The 16868-nt window shown below is 39.1% G+C and overlaps 1 protein-coding gene across 3 annotated transcripts in view; it reads right to left on the reverse strand.

Moving 5' to 3' along the window:
- The window catches only part of C9 (complement C9), a 43387-nt gene that overhangs the window by 11771 nt on the left and 14748 nt on the right, over window positions 1-16868 (reverse strand). For 2 of the 3 annotated variants that reach the window (XM_021654489.2, XM_060380515.1), the window contains exons 5-6: window positions 10980-11118; window positions 1690-1956 (exon numbers count right to left, since the gene is read on the reverse strand). In XM_021654489.2, the coding sequence (XP_021510164.1) occupies window positions 1690-1956; window positions 10980-11118 (406 nt within the window). The remainder of the gene's footprint in view (window positions 1-1689; window positions 1957-10979; window positions 11119-16868) is intronic. The other variant, XM_060380516.1, reaches the window with a different exon arrangement.

Here is a 16868-nt window from a genome sequence, read left to right on the forward strand (position 1 = left end):
CTCTTAAAATGATAACTTGAGCCCAGATCTTTTCCTAAACTCTAAACCCTTAACACCTGCTTCCTACCTGACACCTTCAACTGAACACTGAACAGGGCGCTCACATTTAATCTAACTAGAACTAACCCTGGTCTTCCTTTCAGCCTCCTTTGCTTGAAAGGTCCCCCATCAGCAACTCCATCCTTCAAGTGGCTTAGGCTCTAAACACTGCAGTCAGATCTAATGGGAACTATCCTATCTAGAATTCTGTGTCCCATCTGGATTCCTGCACTGGCTTATACATCACCCCTATGCTCATTCTTCGAAAGTCCAACCAATCTTTCCCCAACACAGTGCCCAAAGCAGCTGTTTTAGGTATAGCAATGAATGTCAACAATTGTGCTGAAACCCCCTTTGCAAAGAGGAAATTCACCCTTTACAGTGAGCTTTGAGGCTCTGTGTGATCCAATTAAAATTCCCTTTCAAATCTGTTCTCTTTCTTGTTCATTGTGACAGAACCATTCCATTAGACTCTTCATACCTTTGAACCCAACTTTAATAGTCCTTCTTCCAGATACACTGTCTTTAATTCAGCTATCTGGCTACATCGCCCTTAAATATTTTCTCTGATCTTGTCTTTTCAATGAAGCCCACCCTTGAGCCTTCCTTTTGGCGCTGTTGTCTGCTACCCACTCACCGATTTCCCTTAAGCTTCTCTACCTTTCTCTTTTCTCTATAGCACCAATCAATTTCTAAAGATTGGATAGCTGCTTTCCTTTGTTGTTATATTTATTGTTTTTGGCAGACACCCTCAGCCAAGCTTTCAGCTGCACAAAGGTATGATTCTCTGTTGGCTTGATTAAAAATAAAAAAGTATTCTAAGTATCTAGGAAAATGCCTGGCCTACACTGTGAGTCTACAGTTAAGAAAGCAAGGAATGGGCTAAAAAAATTGCCAGCTCTGTACACGTTGAGGCAGTGTGCAGACTCACACAAACTAGTTGTACAATTAAGCACAATATGAATATTGAGAATGAATTATTACTCTCAATATTATTCTGCAGATGAAGGGTCTAAGCAGGTGATGATGCTATCAGGAAAGGAAGAGTAAGCGTTTGATCAGTATCCCACCAATGGCAAAAGAGTATGTTATATTTAGTCTAAAGGTGGTGAAATGAACTTTGAAATCTGCATGAAATATAAAAACAAAAACTTTTAAAAAAAGACTCAGTCTAAAACTGTGATTCCAAAGCAAGCAGACTGATTTTGTGTGCAATGTATACAGCGTCATTGCTTGGGAAATAGGCTGTACAGCAAACACGTAGGCATCACTCTGATGGGCCATTCGATAAATAAGTAAATCTTCCAGATTAATTCTTCATCGTATTAACTAATAATCATGATGCTTGTCGAATGGGATGCTCTGACACTGATATCTCAGCCAAGCAGTGTGCTCTGAGCTCTTAGAACACACTTAAGTCACTAATGCCCAGTGTTGGCCTCACTGACTGCTACTGGCATCTGAGCATTCCCTGCCATGGCAGTTTGCGTCCTGTTCTAGAACAATTTGCTTCCTGTTCTAGAACAGTTTACTTCCTGTTCTGTGAAGATTTACTCTGCTTTACTTTCATTTCCTATTACCTCAAAGAGAGACTGAGGTCACTTGAAATATGTCCTATCATACTCTTTATATGAATTATCTAGTTCTTACCGTCTTTGACAAATATGTTGATAATCGTTTAAACATTTGACCCTTGAAGTACGAAAATTGAAAATTAGTTGAAACTTCTTCAGGTTTTGAGTTTGAAGAGTTTTTTTCCGGGAAAACTTCTTCAACTCCTTTTATAGGTGCTTCAGTAATTTTAAATTTTAGAGCTAAATTTACATTAAAATTCGAGGTCTTTTCTTGGATGATTTGTTTGAATATATGAATCTCTTCTTCATAATTCTCAGTTCTGAAAATTTTATCAGCCTTGGTCTGAAAATAAAGAAGAGCTGTTAAAAAAACAAATCTAAATGAGACAGCTATTTAAAAAGTAGTAAAGGAAGGAGTTTAAGCTGAAAGTGCTGGAGTCACATTTTGTGGTTCAAGTACAGAGCCTGTGTTTCAAATTTTATTTTTTTGTTGTTGTGATAAAATACCCCAACAAAAACAATTTTAGTGGAGAAAGGACTTATTTGTCTCAGAACTGTATCACTGTGAAGAAATCTAGGCAGGGATCCGAAGCGGCTGGTTGCATCCCACCCGTAGTTAAGAGCAGAGAGAAGATGAATCAATGTATACTTCTGCTCAGTTTTCTTCCTCTGCTGTAACATCACTGAGGACCTAAGCCCTGAGAATGGTAGCTTTCTGCATCAATTAGCACAGGTAAGACCATCTCCATAGCCATGCCAATAGGTGATTCTAGATTATGTCACGTGAACAGTTAATTACAACTGGCCATCACAGCCCCTCCCCTTTTAACTTGGCACACGGACACATCACCTTTAAGGTATAACCTTCTAACCCTTGTCTGCAAAATTCATGTTTATATAATAACGTAAAATATAGTGCAACCTTGTAAAAATCCCCTGCCTTCAAAAATTCAGACAGGTTAAATATTCAAAGTCTCTTAATTCTAAGTGCCTATGAAATAATAATAATAAAAAAAAATCAGCCATGTCTTCCAACATATAATTTCACAGAATAAATGAACTGGGATGTAAAACAACCACATGCAAATCTGTTCCCCAGAAATTCAACAGGGAAAAGAAGCAATTCCTCATTGAATACGCTTATATTCAAAATCTGGGATTTGTAGTACAGTCTGGCCTCCAAAGGGCTTGAGTAGCCCTACTCTTCCAGCCCTGCCACCTGGAGTGTCACAACTTCTCTCCTTGGCTTAGATCAGATTCATTGCACACCTGCACCTCTCCTTAGCAGAGCTATGGTACCAGATTTCAAAGTATCCTGGAGCCTCTGTTGAAATTGAGGCTTCACCTTCATAGCTTCCTCCAGCAGTTTATCAGGGCCTCTCTGCACGACTCCCACCCTGCCACACAGTGCCTGGCCTCAGCTGCTCTCCATGAATCCCTCAATATTGCACACTTGATGCTTCAAAACCTGTACGATGTGAGTGGTGTTTACAGCTCCGCCAAGTGAGGGCCAGCCCTCTAAGATCTACCCTGGCTCCTCTCGGGCCACAGCTCTGCCCACTTCTGAGTGCTGACCCCGGGGAAACATACTTCTGTTGTCCTAGGGCAGCCCTGGGGGCTTCTCCACAGTGCCAGCACCAACCTGAATACTGTAGTACCTTGATGGTTCCTCTGTCAGACGAATCGGTCCAGTATTTTTATATTCACTTTCACTCAATGTCTCAGGTCACAGGTAGAATGAACCCATATTTTTGGTCAAAATACCAGACAAATGGCCTCTAGCTCAGTTCCCAATAGAGTGTTCTCTGAAGCATCACGTCATGTCTCTACTGCCCACATTCTTAACACTACTGTCTTCCTAGTGCCTACTATGGCCCACTAACCCCTACTACCAGATTTCCTAACCCAAGGTTCCAAACTCTTCCATACGTTCCCATCATAAAATAGTTCAGGTAGCAAAAGAAGCACATATGTTCATCGCAACAATAATCCCACCTTCTCAGAACCAATGTTATTTTACTAGAATAATAATAAAAATGTAGAATGATACATTATAAATTACATATTTAAATTATATTAATTGGTATTAATGTATTTATAATATAGTCACAAATATATTTATAATTAATATTAATACAATTAAAGATATTGTGAATAATTTTATAATTTGTAAATAAACAAATATAGGATAATAATAAAAATAGAATAAAACCCAGTTTTGTTTCTATTGCTGTGATAATGTGCACAGACAGAAAGAAGCAATTTTAAGGTTGTGGTCTAGCATTGTGAGGAGGCTAAGGCAGACATTTGAAGCAGCTCATCATACCTGTAGTCAAGGGTGGAGAGAGAATGAGTAGGAATGTATGCTTACTGCTCAGTTTCTTATCAATATTCTTCTACAGCTCAGGGTTCAAACCCAAGAAGTAGCGCCACCCACTTTTATGTTGGGTCTTCCTACATCAAATAACATAATTATGACAATCTCCCACAGACCTATGCATAGACCAACTTGTTCTAGAGAATCTCTCATTGGGACTCTTCCTCAGATGATTCTAGATGGTGTGATGTCAGTTATTAAAACTGTCACCACACCTGTGATCTTCAGGACATCACTACATACACTGTGCATCGTCTGATTTCCAGAAGAAAGAAAAAGAGATACTTATCAACATTTCATGAGATTCAATGAGAAAATCTGTATCAAACAATACACAGCAAGATTTCAATAATTACTCTTTCCCCATAATATACATGTTGCACAAATTCATACACATAAAATATAATTTTTGTTGTTGTCATCTCTCACTCTCATCTCAAATACGAGCTTAAATATCATGTGTTTTCAGGAAGCTACTTAATCTTTTAGCCTCGTAAGTTTTTAGAATATATGGTTTGGTGGATCCTCTTTTTAAACAAAATAAAATAGAAACCTCTTCTGCTATAATTGCTTATTAAATAGACCCTCAGTGGAGAACTGTAAGAAGTCAGGCTTCTGCCTGCTCTATACTCTCACTGTTACAGCTTCCCTACTGAGCAAACTGTCTGTGTGTGGAAGGTACGAAGAAAATGTATTAACTTCAATATGTAGAGTGATAATAAAGCTAATAACTAGCATTTATTGTTTGCTCTGTGCCAGATGCGGTTAAAAGTGTTTCATGTACATGTGGAGAGGAGTGACTTCAGGAATATGACAGTAATACACTCCAGAACTGGTCCTCTTGCAGAAATGCTAATTTGAACATTTTCCACAATACAAATATATTCGCGAGAGCTAAGAACACCAGAGATTGAGAGATCACTCAACCTGAGCACAGCATAACAATAAGAAAACATGCGTGAAAGAAGACCATGCCTCCACTAGCTCAACCCAGAGAGCAAACTGTGGAGAAGCCCTCTTCTGTAAGGAAGAGGAGTAAAGCAAGTGTTAGACCTTGCCTTGGACTACAGCAAGATAACACAAAAATCAGATGCCTGTGGCCCCAGGCTCTGTGGATTGAATCTCCAGCCTGCTCTATTGACAGGCAAATTCATGGCTCTGAATCTGGATCCTAACCTGGATCCTCATAACTCCAAATGTCAGGTTAACCTAATGGTCCTAGGACACAGATCTTTTCTTGTAAAGCCAGCCTCTAGGATTGTTTCAGTGCTAGGCTGATTCCTCTAGTCCCAGACTCCAGAGTGAACTGAGGATCCGATTGCTACACTTTCCTGATATAAAAGGCACCACTTAAATTTCTCAGGTCCAGACAAGTCACTTCTGATACAAGACACAATATAACCTAACCTCAGCATGCATTTACAGCCTTGAGCCCCAGAATCAACCGGTTCCAATGAATATAGGTCCCTACTTTGTGTAGGCCAGGCCAGGTGGTTCCAGGCTACCAATGAACTCCTTTAAATTCAAGCTCTGGGCTCATAACAGGCTTTTGGTAGCTTCAGTGGCAGCTTGGTTTATATACCCTCAAATTTCATGCCCATCCTGTGAAATGCTGGCCTCTGCAGCTTTAGCTTTAGGCTACCAACTCTGGGCAAAGCACCCATCCAGTTTTCCATTACCATGCTTGTGCTCACAGCTTCCAGATCTAAGCTGACCCCGTAGCCTCAAGTACTAGGTCAGCACCGAGTACTTGAGTGTCTTTAGTCTTGACCCTCGTGCACAAGGCTATGCTCTCTCCCAGAGCTGGTCTGGCCCACATAGTTGAGGGTCCAGGTATGCTAGTATGATTCAGCCTTCAGGTTTGTCTCAGAAAAAGCTTAATTACAATATAGTCCACAAAGAAAAATATACATAATTAAAACTAGCAGTTTGACACATAAATAGAAAACATTAAAATGTTTAGTTTTATGAGATTGAGGTTAAATTGTTAACATTGTATAAAAGCTTGTTATAACTATAAGATGTTTTATGAAAGCCTTGTGGTGAGTCATGATAATTACAAGGCAAAAATCCATAGTGAAAAATCACAAAACGTAAAGAGTCAAAAAATCACCATTAAACAAGCAAGCAAGCAAACAAACAAAAAAATCACCTAATTCAAAAGAAAGAGGGGGAAAAAAGAACAAGGAATCTTTAAAACAGCATGAAAACAATGACATGGCAGAGGTTAGCCCTTACCCACCAATAATTACCTTGGAAATAAATTGATTACATTGTCCATTTGAGAGATGCAGAGTGGCTCTGTAGATAAAAACCACAGCCCTGACCACATGCTGCTTGCAAGACACTCACCTCACTTCTAAAGATGCCCATTGATTGAAAGAAAGGATATACCTCATACAAATGTAAACAAAAGTGGAACAGAGGTAGCCAAACTTGTGTCAGATAAGATAGAGTTTAAGTACTGTGCAAAGCGATAAGGAAAGGCATTGTATAATGATAAAATCGTTAATTCTTCAACAAGATCCACCAGCTCTAGGTGTGTATGTGGCCAAAATCAGAGCACCTAATAATAGAAAGCAAATGTTGGCATGTTCTGAAATCAACTTTTCACTTCTCTTTTCCTTTGCAACATATTTTCCTGTGTGATCTCAGGGCCTTTTGGGAATTCAGTGATCACAAGAGTGAAGATCACTTTCTGGCATTCTCCTTGCCTTCAGATTAGTCCTATCTACTCTTTGTATGATAGCTATGTACACACCATAGAAAACCTCAGACTCAAAATTATCAAAAGTCAATTGTTCTTAGGACTCATTTCTACTTTAGTAGAGTTCTCATACATCTAACTCTCATATCTCTTTTGATGCTCCCCTGTTCACTGAGGAGGGATTTCCTGACATTTTGTCTGGTACGTGTCATTTATTAGGCACTGTTCCAGCATTTTACAATTATTAGCCCTTTTAGTACACCCCAAAAATTTATCATCACTTTGCTGCATATAAAACACTTAGATTTAACATGGATTGCCTAGTAAATGAAGGAATTTATCAAATTCTAACCAGGGAGTCTTAATTCAGAATTAGGCAGTTATCTCCACTCTTTCTTCAGTTGATATACAATGACCTCCATGCTTACATGTGCTGGGTTCACCCCTCTATCCATAGTCTGTGTCCACCGCAGACCCAGACATGCGTCATGTTATCTCCTGCTTGGATTCTATCTCTCCTTTCTCATTGGCTGTGGTCATCTCCCTTTGAAACTCCTCCTTATAAAACAGAAACATCTAAAATGACACTCTGACCATTTTGTTGTGCTCCGTGGCTTCGTCACCATCTTTGGCATTAATTAACTCAACGTACTCAAAATGGCATGAATTTCTTTATGATTTGACTCTGCTTCTGACTACAAGTTGGAACCCATAAGCATTAATTTATAGATCATAATTCTCCTTATTACAACAACTTTTAAAGGGAAAGTCTTCATATTTATTCCTTGGGAAATATCAACATAAAACAAAGAAATGAACATGTATACAATCATCTTTATCTGTCAGCTGTCAAGCTTTCTAAATGGACTCAAGCTGCCTGGAGAAAGACTAACGGAAGTGTTCATCAAGCCTCTTCATGTTGTTGTCATCTCTAGGGACAATTTGTCATCTAATAAATGTTCATTTGATTGAAGTTTCCTGCCTTCATTGAAAATATCATCTTTAAAAATTTTTAAGTCATATTAATAAGATAAATGATAGTGTATCATTCTGTTATCCATTTGTATGGAGAAACTCTTCATGACACCTTTACCAGCTTTCTATACATATTTTAGTTTGGGTTTCTCTTCAGTCTTCCAAAATTGAGAAAAACTAGAGGCTGAAAGATAGTAAGATTTTCAATAGTATTTTAGATGAGAAAGGTAAATAAGATAGTATTTTTTTATGACAAAAGCCTGAGGCAATAACAGTGAGGATGGAGAATATAAAGCTAAAGTTATAATTAAAGCTTTGCAATTGATCAACTACTGTGCACTTTGAAGTGTGTCTGTAGGGGAAGGCCTGGAAATGCTTTCAGGATTTAAGCTCAGTGATAAGGAAGATACTGCTCCCATCTACCCTTAGGAATGTTGACTGTGTGATAACTGCAGACAATGAGAGTAACAATTACCTAGTTCAGAGGAGGATATGAGCTAGAAACAGCGTTTGTAGCTATCAGAACTAAATGAATGCTGAACTTACAGGAAAGAGAAGCATCAGTGATTCAGGGAGAGCTCAATTGAAGCAAACAGAAAATCTGGCAACACCAAGAAGTAAAGACTGCCTGGAATAAAGACAGCTCCAAAGAAAATTGAGCCAGATTTGGGGAGGGCTGGTGGCTGTGAACGTCAGCTGGGGTTTTCAGTGGTTCTGGGATGAAAGGGGTGGTTATAACCTGAGTGTACTTTGTCAACTTCTGGTTGGCTCCCCAGTCTTACATGTTTACAGGGACCCAGGTTTAAACAGTACAATAAAACCAAAACACCTGATTTAGGCCTACATAGTATTCATCAACTACAAAGAGAGAGCGAAAGAAAAGCAGGTTGAAAAGGATCTGTTCTGTAAATACAGTCATATTTCCACATTCCTCAGATGCTCCTGCTCTGCTTCTGAGTTATAAAAGTGGTCACTACACATCATAAACTTGTTAAATAACCACTAATGAAGTTCCTAGCCTGGGTTAAGTCTTTCACTAATCATGCTCTAAAAATAACCAATACAAGTGTTTATTGAGTGCTTGGTATGTGAGAGATTTATAAATTCAGATCCCTTTATAGCCATGGGGTATGCAATGCTATTTCTGTTTTCTACATGAAATACTGAGTCACACAATAAGTACTTTACCAAAGACCCCGTAGCTCTGGAGCTGAGATAGGGTTCCTACCCATGAGGGATGGGTTTTAAACCACAGAAAATTTGAGACAAGAAACATCAAGTTATTCTCTCAGTAACTAAAGACAATAACTTTTTTGCCAATGAGTAACCTAAACAAGGTTTAAAAATTAACTCATATATGTTGTCAAGATGGATCAATGGGTATTTGTGTTCGCTATCAAGGCTGATGACTTGAATGCCATCTCTGAGACCCACATGGCAGAAAAGGGTAACCGACCCCTGCAAGTTACCCGTGAATTCTGTGTGAGCTCCACAGTGTGCGCATGCACTCATGATAAATAAATGAAATGTAATAACAACTCATTCAGCAGACAGGAATCCGTGAGTATGCCCTCTGCACATGCAGTTGGTAATAGACAGTAAGAAAGTATACTTAACTTAGGTTTTGTACTGATTCGCAAAATGCGGAAGATGTTTTATTTTACTGAGCATTCGAAACTGAAGAAAAAAGTAAATTAAACTACAGATTTTCACTCATAAAAAATTCCCATTTGTTCATGCGTAAGATGACAAGCTTGGCCACTTACTTTCCAAGACCGTAACAGATCTGTCTAAGGCGGCCACCACCACTCAGAGCACCAAGGTGACACAGGCGCTTAGCAAGGCCTCAGCTGAAAGAGCTCTCTTCCCTGACTGATAACAAATAAGAACCCTTGTTCACATCCCTGCCTACTTTGTTTTTTTATGAGCCTGATGGAAAAACTCATTTGGAGGCACTAATCGCACCCGAGCTAATCAAAAGTGATTATAGATTTTTATTTATTCCACATCGTGTGAACGTAGATTAGTCTTGCAACGGAAAGCTTAATGCGTTTGATTATGATGCTGTTCCAAATATCCCATGGGTGTCAGTAATATACAGGGCAGAAACCACATCTTTCGCCTTATATCTTTCTAGAGGTGGGACAAAGGTGTGTTTACTCTCCTGATGTTCATTGATGTGGCCACCCAGCCCTGACCATTTCGTATCATGCAAGTTTTGCCTTTATACAGAAGCTGCACATGCCAAGCCACTTTCCCCTGTCAGTAATGGCCAAAGGTGCCATGTTTTCTATATTCCATTTAGAAAAGCACTTAAATTTTTTACTGTCAGACATAGTGCTTCGTGCTTTTAATCACAAGAGCTCAGAGGCTGAGGCAAGTAGATCTTGGTGAGTTTGAGGTCAGGCTGGGCTATATACTGAGTTTAAGTCCAGAAAGTCTAGATAGTAAGATCCTGACTCAAAAAAAAAAAAATTCATTTATGTTGAGGCACTTTATGCCACGTGGTGCATGCGTGTAAGTGAGAAACAGCTTGGGTGAGTCTGTTTCCTTCTTCCACTATGTGGACCCAAGGATGAAACTCAGATCTCCAGACTTGGTGAAAAGTGTTTTTACCAGCTGAATGATCTCACCAGCTCAGAAAACTACGTTTTTTCGATAGACTGTTGGCATTCACTCACAAAATTTTGTACTCACATGAGGCAAATACGATACTATGGAAAAAGACCATAACCTCCAAATTTCCTCCAGGTTTGTGGGAAACTGTTGACTTTATTCTAGATTTACAGGTGCACGCGATCTAACAGTGTGGTCTAGATATGAGTTAACATCACAGGCAAATAGGATAGCTTCATGCTGAGATGGTTATTTATGGTTGTTAAAAAGTCTGTATGTACTGTAGTGTGGTGGGTGTGACATCAGCTGAAAGAACTTTCCAGAAACTCAAGAAAAAAGACGCAAAGGGAAGGGCTTTCTTCTCGAAAGGCTCAGTTTGATGAACAACTGGCATGGAAGCAGTTTGATCATTTTGATCACACAAAAAGTCTGCTCTAATTTTATTTTTAGTCATTTTAGCACCCTGGCTGATTCTTTTTTTATAGAACATAGGTATTTTTCCCAAATCTTTATCACTAGGGCTATGTTGTTAGGGCTGATGAGAGACTACGGTGTGTTTCTGAAGAGGTCTAAGATACATCTCTCTGTCAGCACCACAGTCGCTTTCAGTTATTACCGCACTGAAAATTAAATTTAGCAAAACATCTTTCAGCCAAAACAAAACAACATGTTTTCTGCTGAGGTGACTTACTTCATAGGCCAGAAAAGCTACATTCCAGGGTTTGCGATGGTATTTCAAAGTGTTGCCGTCCCGTACCCGGTCACAGAGTCCGTTGTAGAACTCATTGTCGAAAGGATTGCCCAGGGGATCCATCCCTAAGACGTTAATTCTGAAAAGAAGCAGAATGGGGTGATACGGGTAAATGCCGCCGTTAACGCAAGGCAGGCTTGTGTGGCGGGGAGAGTGAGACAGCTTCGGTTCGTGTCACTGTCATCCAACATGGGTGGGGTTTAATCAGGAACAGAAGCGGGGGCTGTTCTCTTTGGAGCTGTGACTTGGCAGAAAGCTTGCCTTAGGAGGGTCTTGTCAACTCTCTGGCACCTAGGGCACTATTAGAGCACAGAAAAGAAAAGGCAGTAAGTAGGACACATGGGACCCTCTGGCTCCTGGAGTCTTAGTGCTAAGGCTGTACCTCTTACCTCACGTCCAGGAACGAACCAAACGCCAACGCTGCAACACCAACTATTTAAAGTATTTGAGAGCAGAACATCCCAGGGGGGCAATACAATTGTATGCAAGTAATTTTTCATCGATGAATCAACATCAGGTCTCTCTCTCTCTCCTGTTCTCTTTATTCATAAGCCCTCCTCCAGCCATCTCACTGCTTGTCCAGAATCTCACCATTCCCCCTGGATTATATTATTCCTGTTAGACTTTCCAAGATGAACATTCAAAAAAATTTTCAGCATCTGAGCAAGGTATTCTCAAAAGTTTTATGCACCTCCGCCACCACCCCAACCAGCAAGAATATTTTTATCTGGCAAGCTTTAATGCACAGATAGAAATATTGTTAGCTGTAAAACAAAAGTCACATTTGATTTCTAGGGTTAAAAATGGCATCTGCACGAGAAACTGTTATCCCTTTGTGAAGTTCACCTTTGATAGTCTTAGGAGCACAGACGTCGCTCTGTAGGTGGTGGACATAATAGATGGCTCTTAGCCCAGGATGCCAAAAATGGACATTCCTTCCACACACTTCTGACTCCCCAAGCACAAACTTTGTCCATTGTTCTAGATCACATACCTAACTTCAATTAACAGAATTATAAATCTGTATATTAGTTTCACAAGCTATTTGTCAGAGTGTGGATGGAGTACTGCAAGCCTGTTGCTAATGCAAAGCAAAACAAAACAACAACAACAACAACAACAACAAAAATAAAGCTGGGAATATGAGCAATGGGTAGGTTAAAAAATCTTCAAAATTATAGCATATTTTAACTCAACATGAAGCTACCAAAGAAGCAATAATGTGGCTCTATACCGGAAGGATAGTTGATGAAATTGTTTGTGGAAGTTGAGCTACAGATAAAATTAGTTCACTGTCTAACCTTCCCAAAAGAACTTTCCCAGCAAATGCTAAGGCTCTGAAGTTCTAACACCAAGCTGAAGATTAAAGTGATTAGCTCAAACAAGTCATAGGCAACGTAGCTGCTTTGCTTTTTTTAAAATGTTCTCACTTGCTTGTGTTCTGTTTTGTCACTCATGTCTGAATCTATAGACCTCCCCATGGCATCATGGGAAGCTCCATGCTCAACCACATCAGTTGCTTTGGCCAATGGCATGTAGTGGAAGGTAATCTCTAGACACTAAGAAGCCTCCCGTATTTCCCTTTGCTTTCCTCGACTGGTGCCATCCCCTTGAGAAGGTTTTCTTCTGATGATAACTGCGACTTCTCTTTAGCTCTGCTGCTCCTGCAGCCCCAGCATCTCACCAAACCACTGTGGAAAGCAGTGCCAACCCAGGCATTGCAGCTCAAAAGCAGAGCTGCCTGTCAAGCCCTGTCTTGTAATTATTCAGTTCTTGTCTTCAGTCACAGAGGGCTCGATGCAGTCCTTCTACCTTGAAGTCATGCAGCAGGCCGTGGAAAGAATGGATGATGTGTTTGTTCCTTAAACGGAACTCCAACTACACGTTACATGATGGTGACCCTTGTGTCACCAATGCACCTGCATTAGAGAGACTCCTGAAGTTAACCTTTCTTCCAAATGATTAACTTTTGGGGGGAGGGGCTAATTACTACATCTTTGTGTTTACAGTAATCAGGAGGTAGTATGAATACAGAAAATACACAAATGGCACCCACAAAAATTGCTTTGAGGTTGGGGGTGGAGCATATGATTAATATATATTTAAAAATTACTGTGGGAAGAGTATATTGCATCAAATAAGTAGTATAGGTAAATGCTGTATGAGGTCCATGTTATACAAGGAAAAGGTCATCATGGGGAGATCATCAAGGGAAAAAGTTTGGTTTTGATGGATATGCAGACTGGGATGACTATGGAAGCACGGGGGGATGTGGGCAAGATCCCACATGCATCACACTTAAGGAGTAGTGTTCTTACTTGTGTACTTTCTAAAGAAATTTGATTAGCTAAGTCTTCCTCAGCGGTTTTAGTGAGGCATCCAATACTTTTCATTCTAAGCTTAAATAGTTGCAAAAGATATAATCCCACCAGGCTATGAATAGTTACTAAAAATATAGTTACTATTCTACACTGAAAATTAAATCTACTTTCTATAAATGGCACAGTGATGGTGCAGATTGCTCTCCCACAGAATTTTAACTTAATATAAAATATAATATAATTTATATTGACTAATCATCACCTTTTTATGCTTTGTACCAAAAGATATCAGCTGAGTATTTTAAGTTTTAAACATCCCTTGACCATTGAGTGTCATTGTAAGTGGTCATTTTTTAAGTCATTACCAAACCAAGAAAAACTGTGTTAGAAAGCTATCCCAGTGGGATGAATGAGCTTCTTTTCAAATTAATAGATAATTTTCTGTATTTGTAGATAAATGTTACTTAGTACTCATAAGATACAGGATTCAGCCCCAATATTACTTTTTCTTCCCATTTTATGGATGTAAATGATGATAAATTTATTCACATAAGTAGACAAGAGTAGAGGTGTTTTGTTATAGTAATGGCATTCAATTCTTTGGTCTTACACGTAAAAAAGAGTGCACACATAATAGTCTTTTATTAAAAATTATTTATAGTCCATTAACTGATTATTGGTTAGGATTATTTTTAAAAATGAAGACCATTTTATTCCTAAGGCATCAGAGTCTAATTGAGCGCTAAGATCTGGAATTGGGTCTTGGGTTTTCTACCATTTGGTATTAGTGAGGTGGATGAGAGGCTATTTGGCTTTTGGAGGTGGAAGGTAGATATTAGGTGTGGAAAAGCTGCTAGATGCCTGGGCGCATATATCACAGTTGATAGATTGTTTGCTTTACATGAATAAAGCTCTGGGTTCAGTCACTAGCACCACATGCATCCTGGAATGGTGGCACAAACTGGTGATCTGAAGTGACATAGCAAGTTTCTGTCTTAAAAAAATAGTACTGAGTTTAAAAAAAAAGATGTAAAAAGGACGAAAGAGCTGCATACTCACACTTACTGATTTTATAAAAATACGTACATATGGAGATTGAGTCTTATTGTTCGACCAGTTGCATAATGAACAGTAAAGGAAACTATTACCTTAAAGCTTGCTTGACACTCGCCTGGAAGGTTCTTGTGTACCCTTGGCTATGTAGAGCCTGGTTTTGTAGGATATTGTTTAACAGAATAGCACTTTGACCAGTTGGCTGTATCCACCTGGAAAGCTACAGAAGCCAATAAAGTCGAAAGCACTCCTAAGGAAGAAATGTTTCAAAAACCTTTGACTTGATTCCACTCCTGCAGAGACAGCCAGTCTAGTCTAAAATGAGCCAATATTTTTCTGCCAAGAAACATGAAAAGTGCTCATGAACAGAAAAGTCATCACCTAGGAAATTTTAAGAAAAAAAAAAAAAAAAAAAAAAAAAAAAAACGTGTTCTTTGGCAGTATTTAGAGATGGCTGCTTCCACAGCTGTCCCAGAGCCATAGGCAGCTTCGATTCACCAGGTGAACTGACAAGAAAGCTCCCTTCACAGAAGTGGAGTTAGGCTTAGATCACATAGAGAAAATAATTCATTACATATTGTACATCATTTCCAGCTGGTTTTGATTTGTGCTTTTTCAATGAACACAATAAGGGTTGGAGGACTTCCCTGAATATTTGGGGAGGATCTCAGATGCCTACAAGACAGAAGTCTGAACCATTTGCAAAGACAATAGAATTCTGCCAGAGTAGCAACTTATATAAAAGAGTCCTTCAAATGGATAAAGATTAATTAATTACATCATGTCCCTGTGACTTGCCCATGTAGAGGGTCTGTATGGATGAAACAGTAGATTGGACCCATCATGGCTTCCGAGACTTGACTGTGGAGAAGCAATTTCTAAGCATGTTGCTCTGACTGGCTTCTCTCTTCCTGTGGTCATCTCAATGAGGAGTGCGTCCTCATTGAGCACTTGACGCACTTGAGTACCTGTTCCCCAGTTGGTGGTGCTGTCTGGGAAGGTTTAAGGGTTGTGGCCTTGTTGGAGGAAGCTTGTCACCCAGGTCAGGCCTTGGGATTATATAGCCCCTCTCTAATTTCGGTTCTCCATCTGTATGTTTCTTTTTTGAGGTAGATGATATAATCTTTCAGCTCTCTGCTTCTCCCACCATGCCTGCCTGATGCCTTGTGTTCCTGCCATGACAGACTCATGTCTCTGGAACTATAAACCCAAATAAATTGTTCATTCCCTAAGTTGCCTTGATCTTAGTGTTTTCTCATAGCTACAGAAAAGTAACTAATGGAGTCTTTGCCACCTTTGCCTCACATGTAGTCCAAAGCTAATTGAGGATTTTTAATGGAGTTTTATTGTAAATGTCTAACATTTATAAAGTTGAAGCTTATGATCAGATAACAAAACATACTATCTCAAAATTTGTAGATATTAATGGTTGATTACCTAATTCAAAGTATTCTACTGTTCATATTCTATATCTATAATCTATCTACCTACTTATATATTATATAATGTATAGATTTTATTATATTAATATATTATTTATAATAGATATATATTTGTATTTAGAATATACATTATATATGTTTATATTATATATAATATATAATATTTAGTAGGTAGATCTTAACTATATTTATGTAGTTCATATAAACATGAAAAAGAGAGAGATGGGGTCTTACTGTGTAGTCAAAGTTGCCTTTAAACACATGATCCATGAGCCTCAGCCTCCCAAGTGTTAAATTTATAGGAATAACAATAAACAGCTACTTACGGAGTTTTGTTTTTTATTATATTTATTTATTTAGTAGATGTGTGTGTTTGTGTGTGTTTATCCGTGTGTGTTTGTGTGTGTTTATGTGTCATGGAGCAAGTGTGGAGGTCAGAAGACAACCTGCAGAAGCTGAGTCCCAGGGATAAAACCTAGGATGTCAGCCCTGGTAGCTAGTGCCTGTAACCATGGAGCCGTCTATGGTCCATGGACTACCATTTTGGGAGCTTAGTTTTGCAAGCTTGCAAAGAGGAAATTGACTACAGGGCTTTGAAGCAGTATGGGGGCATGTAGGGGTCGATGTGGTGAGAAGAAGAAGGTAAAGTGGTGTAGAGGGGGAAATACGGTTTCATGTCATACAGAGAAACTTGGGGTTAGTGCTCCAAAACACACGCCAAATGGCTTTAATTATTTCACTTAGTCCTTATTTACAAAATGAATATAAAAGTGCCCCTTACAAGGTCACAGGATCATTACGACAATCTGTAGGGACAGGATATATAAAGGGATTCTGAAAAATTCAAGATAATTATGCGAATGACGGTAGTAGTTTATATAAAGACTAAATTTGTTAAGGGTTTTTGCTCGAATTGTAGGGGATTCAATAAAAACTGCTGATAGATGGATTCTGAAAGGACCTACCTCATTTCCCATGTCTGCAGCTAATCTTTCCCATAGCTGGGTCTCCTC

Source organism: Meriones unguiculatus, chromosome 3 (assembly GCF_030254825.1).
Source record: "Meriones unguiculatus strain TT.TT164.6M chromosome 3, Bangor_MerUng_6.1, whole genome shotgun sequence".
Classification (NCBI taxonomy): Eukaryota; Metazoa; Chordata; class Mammalia; order Rodentia; family Muridae; genus Meriones; species Meriones unguiculatus.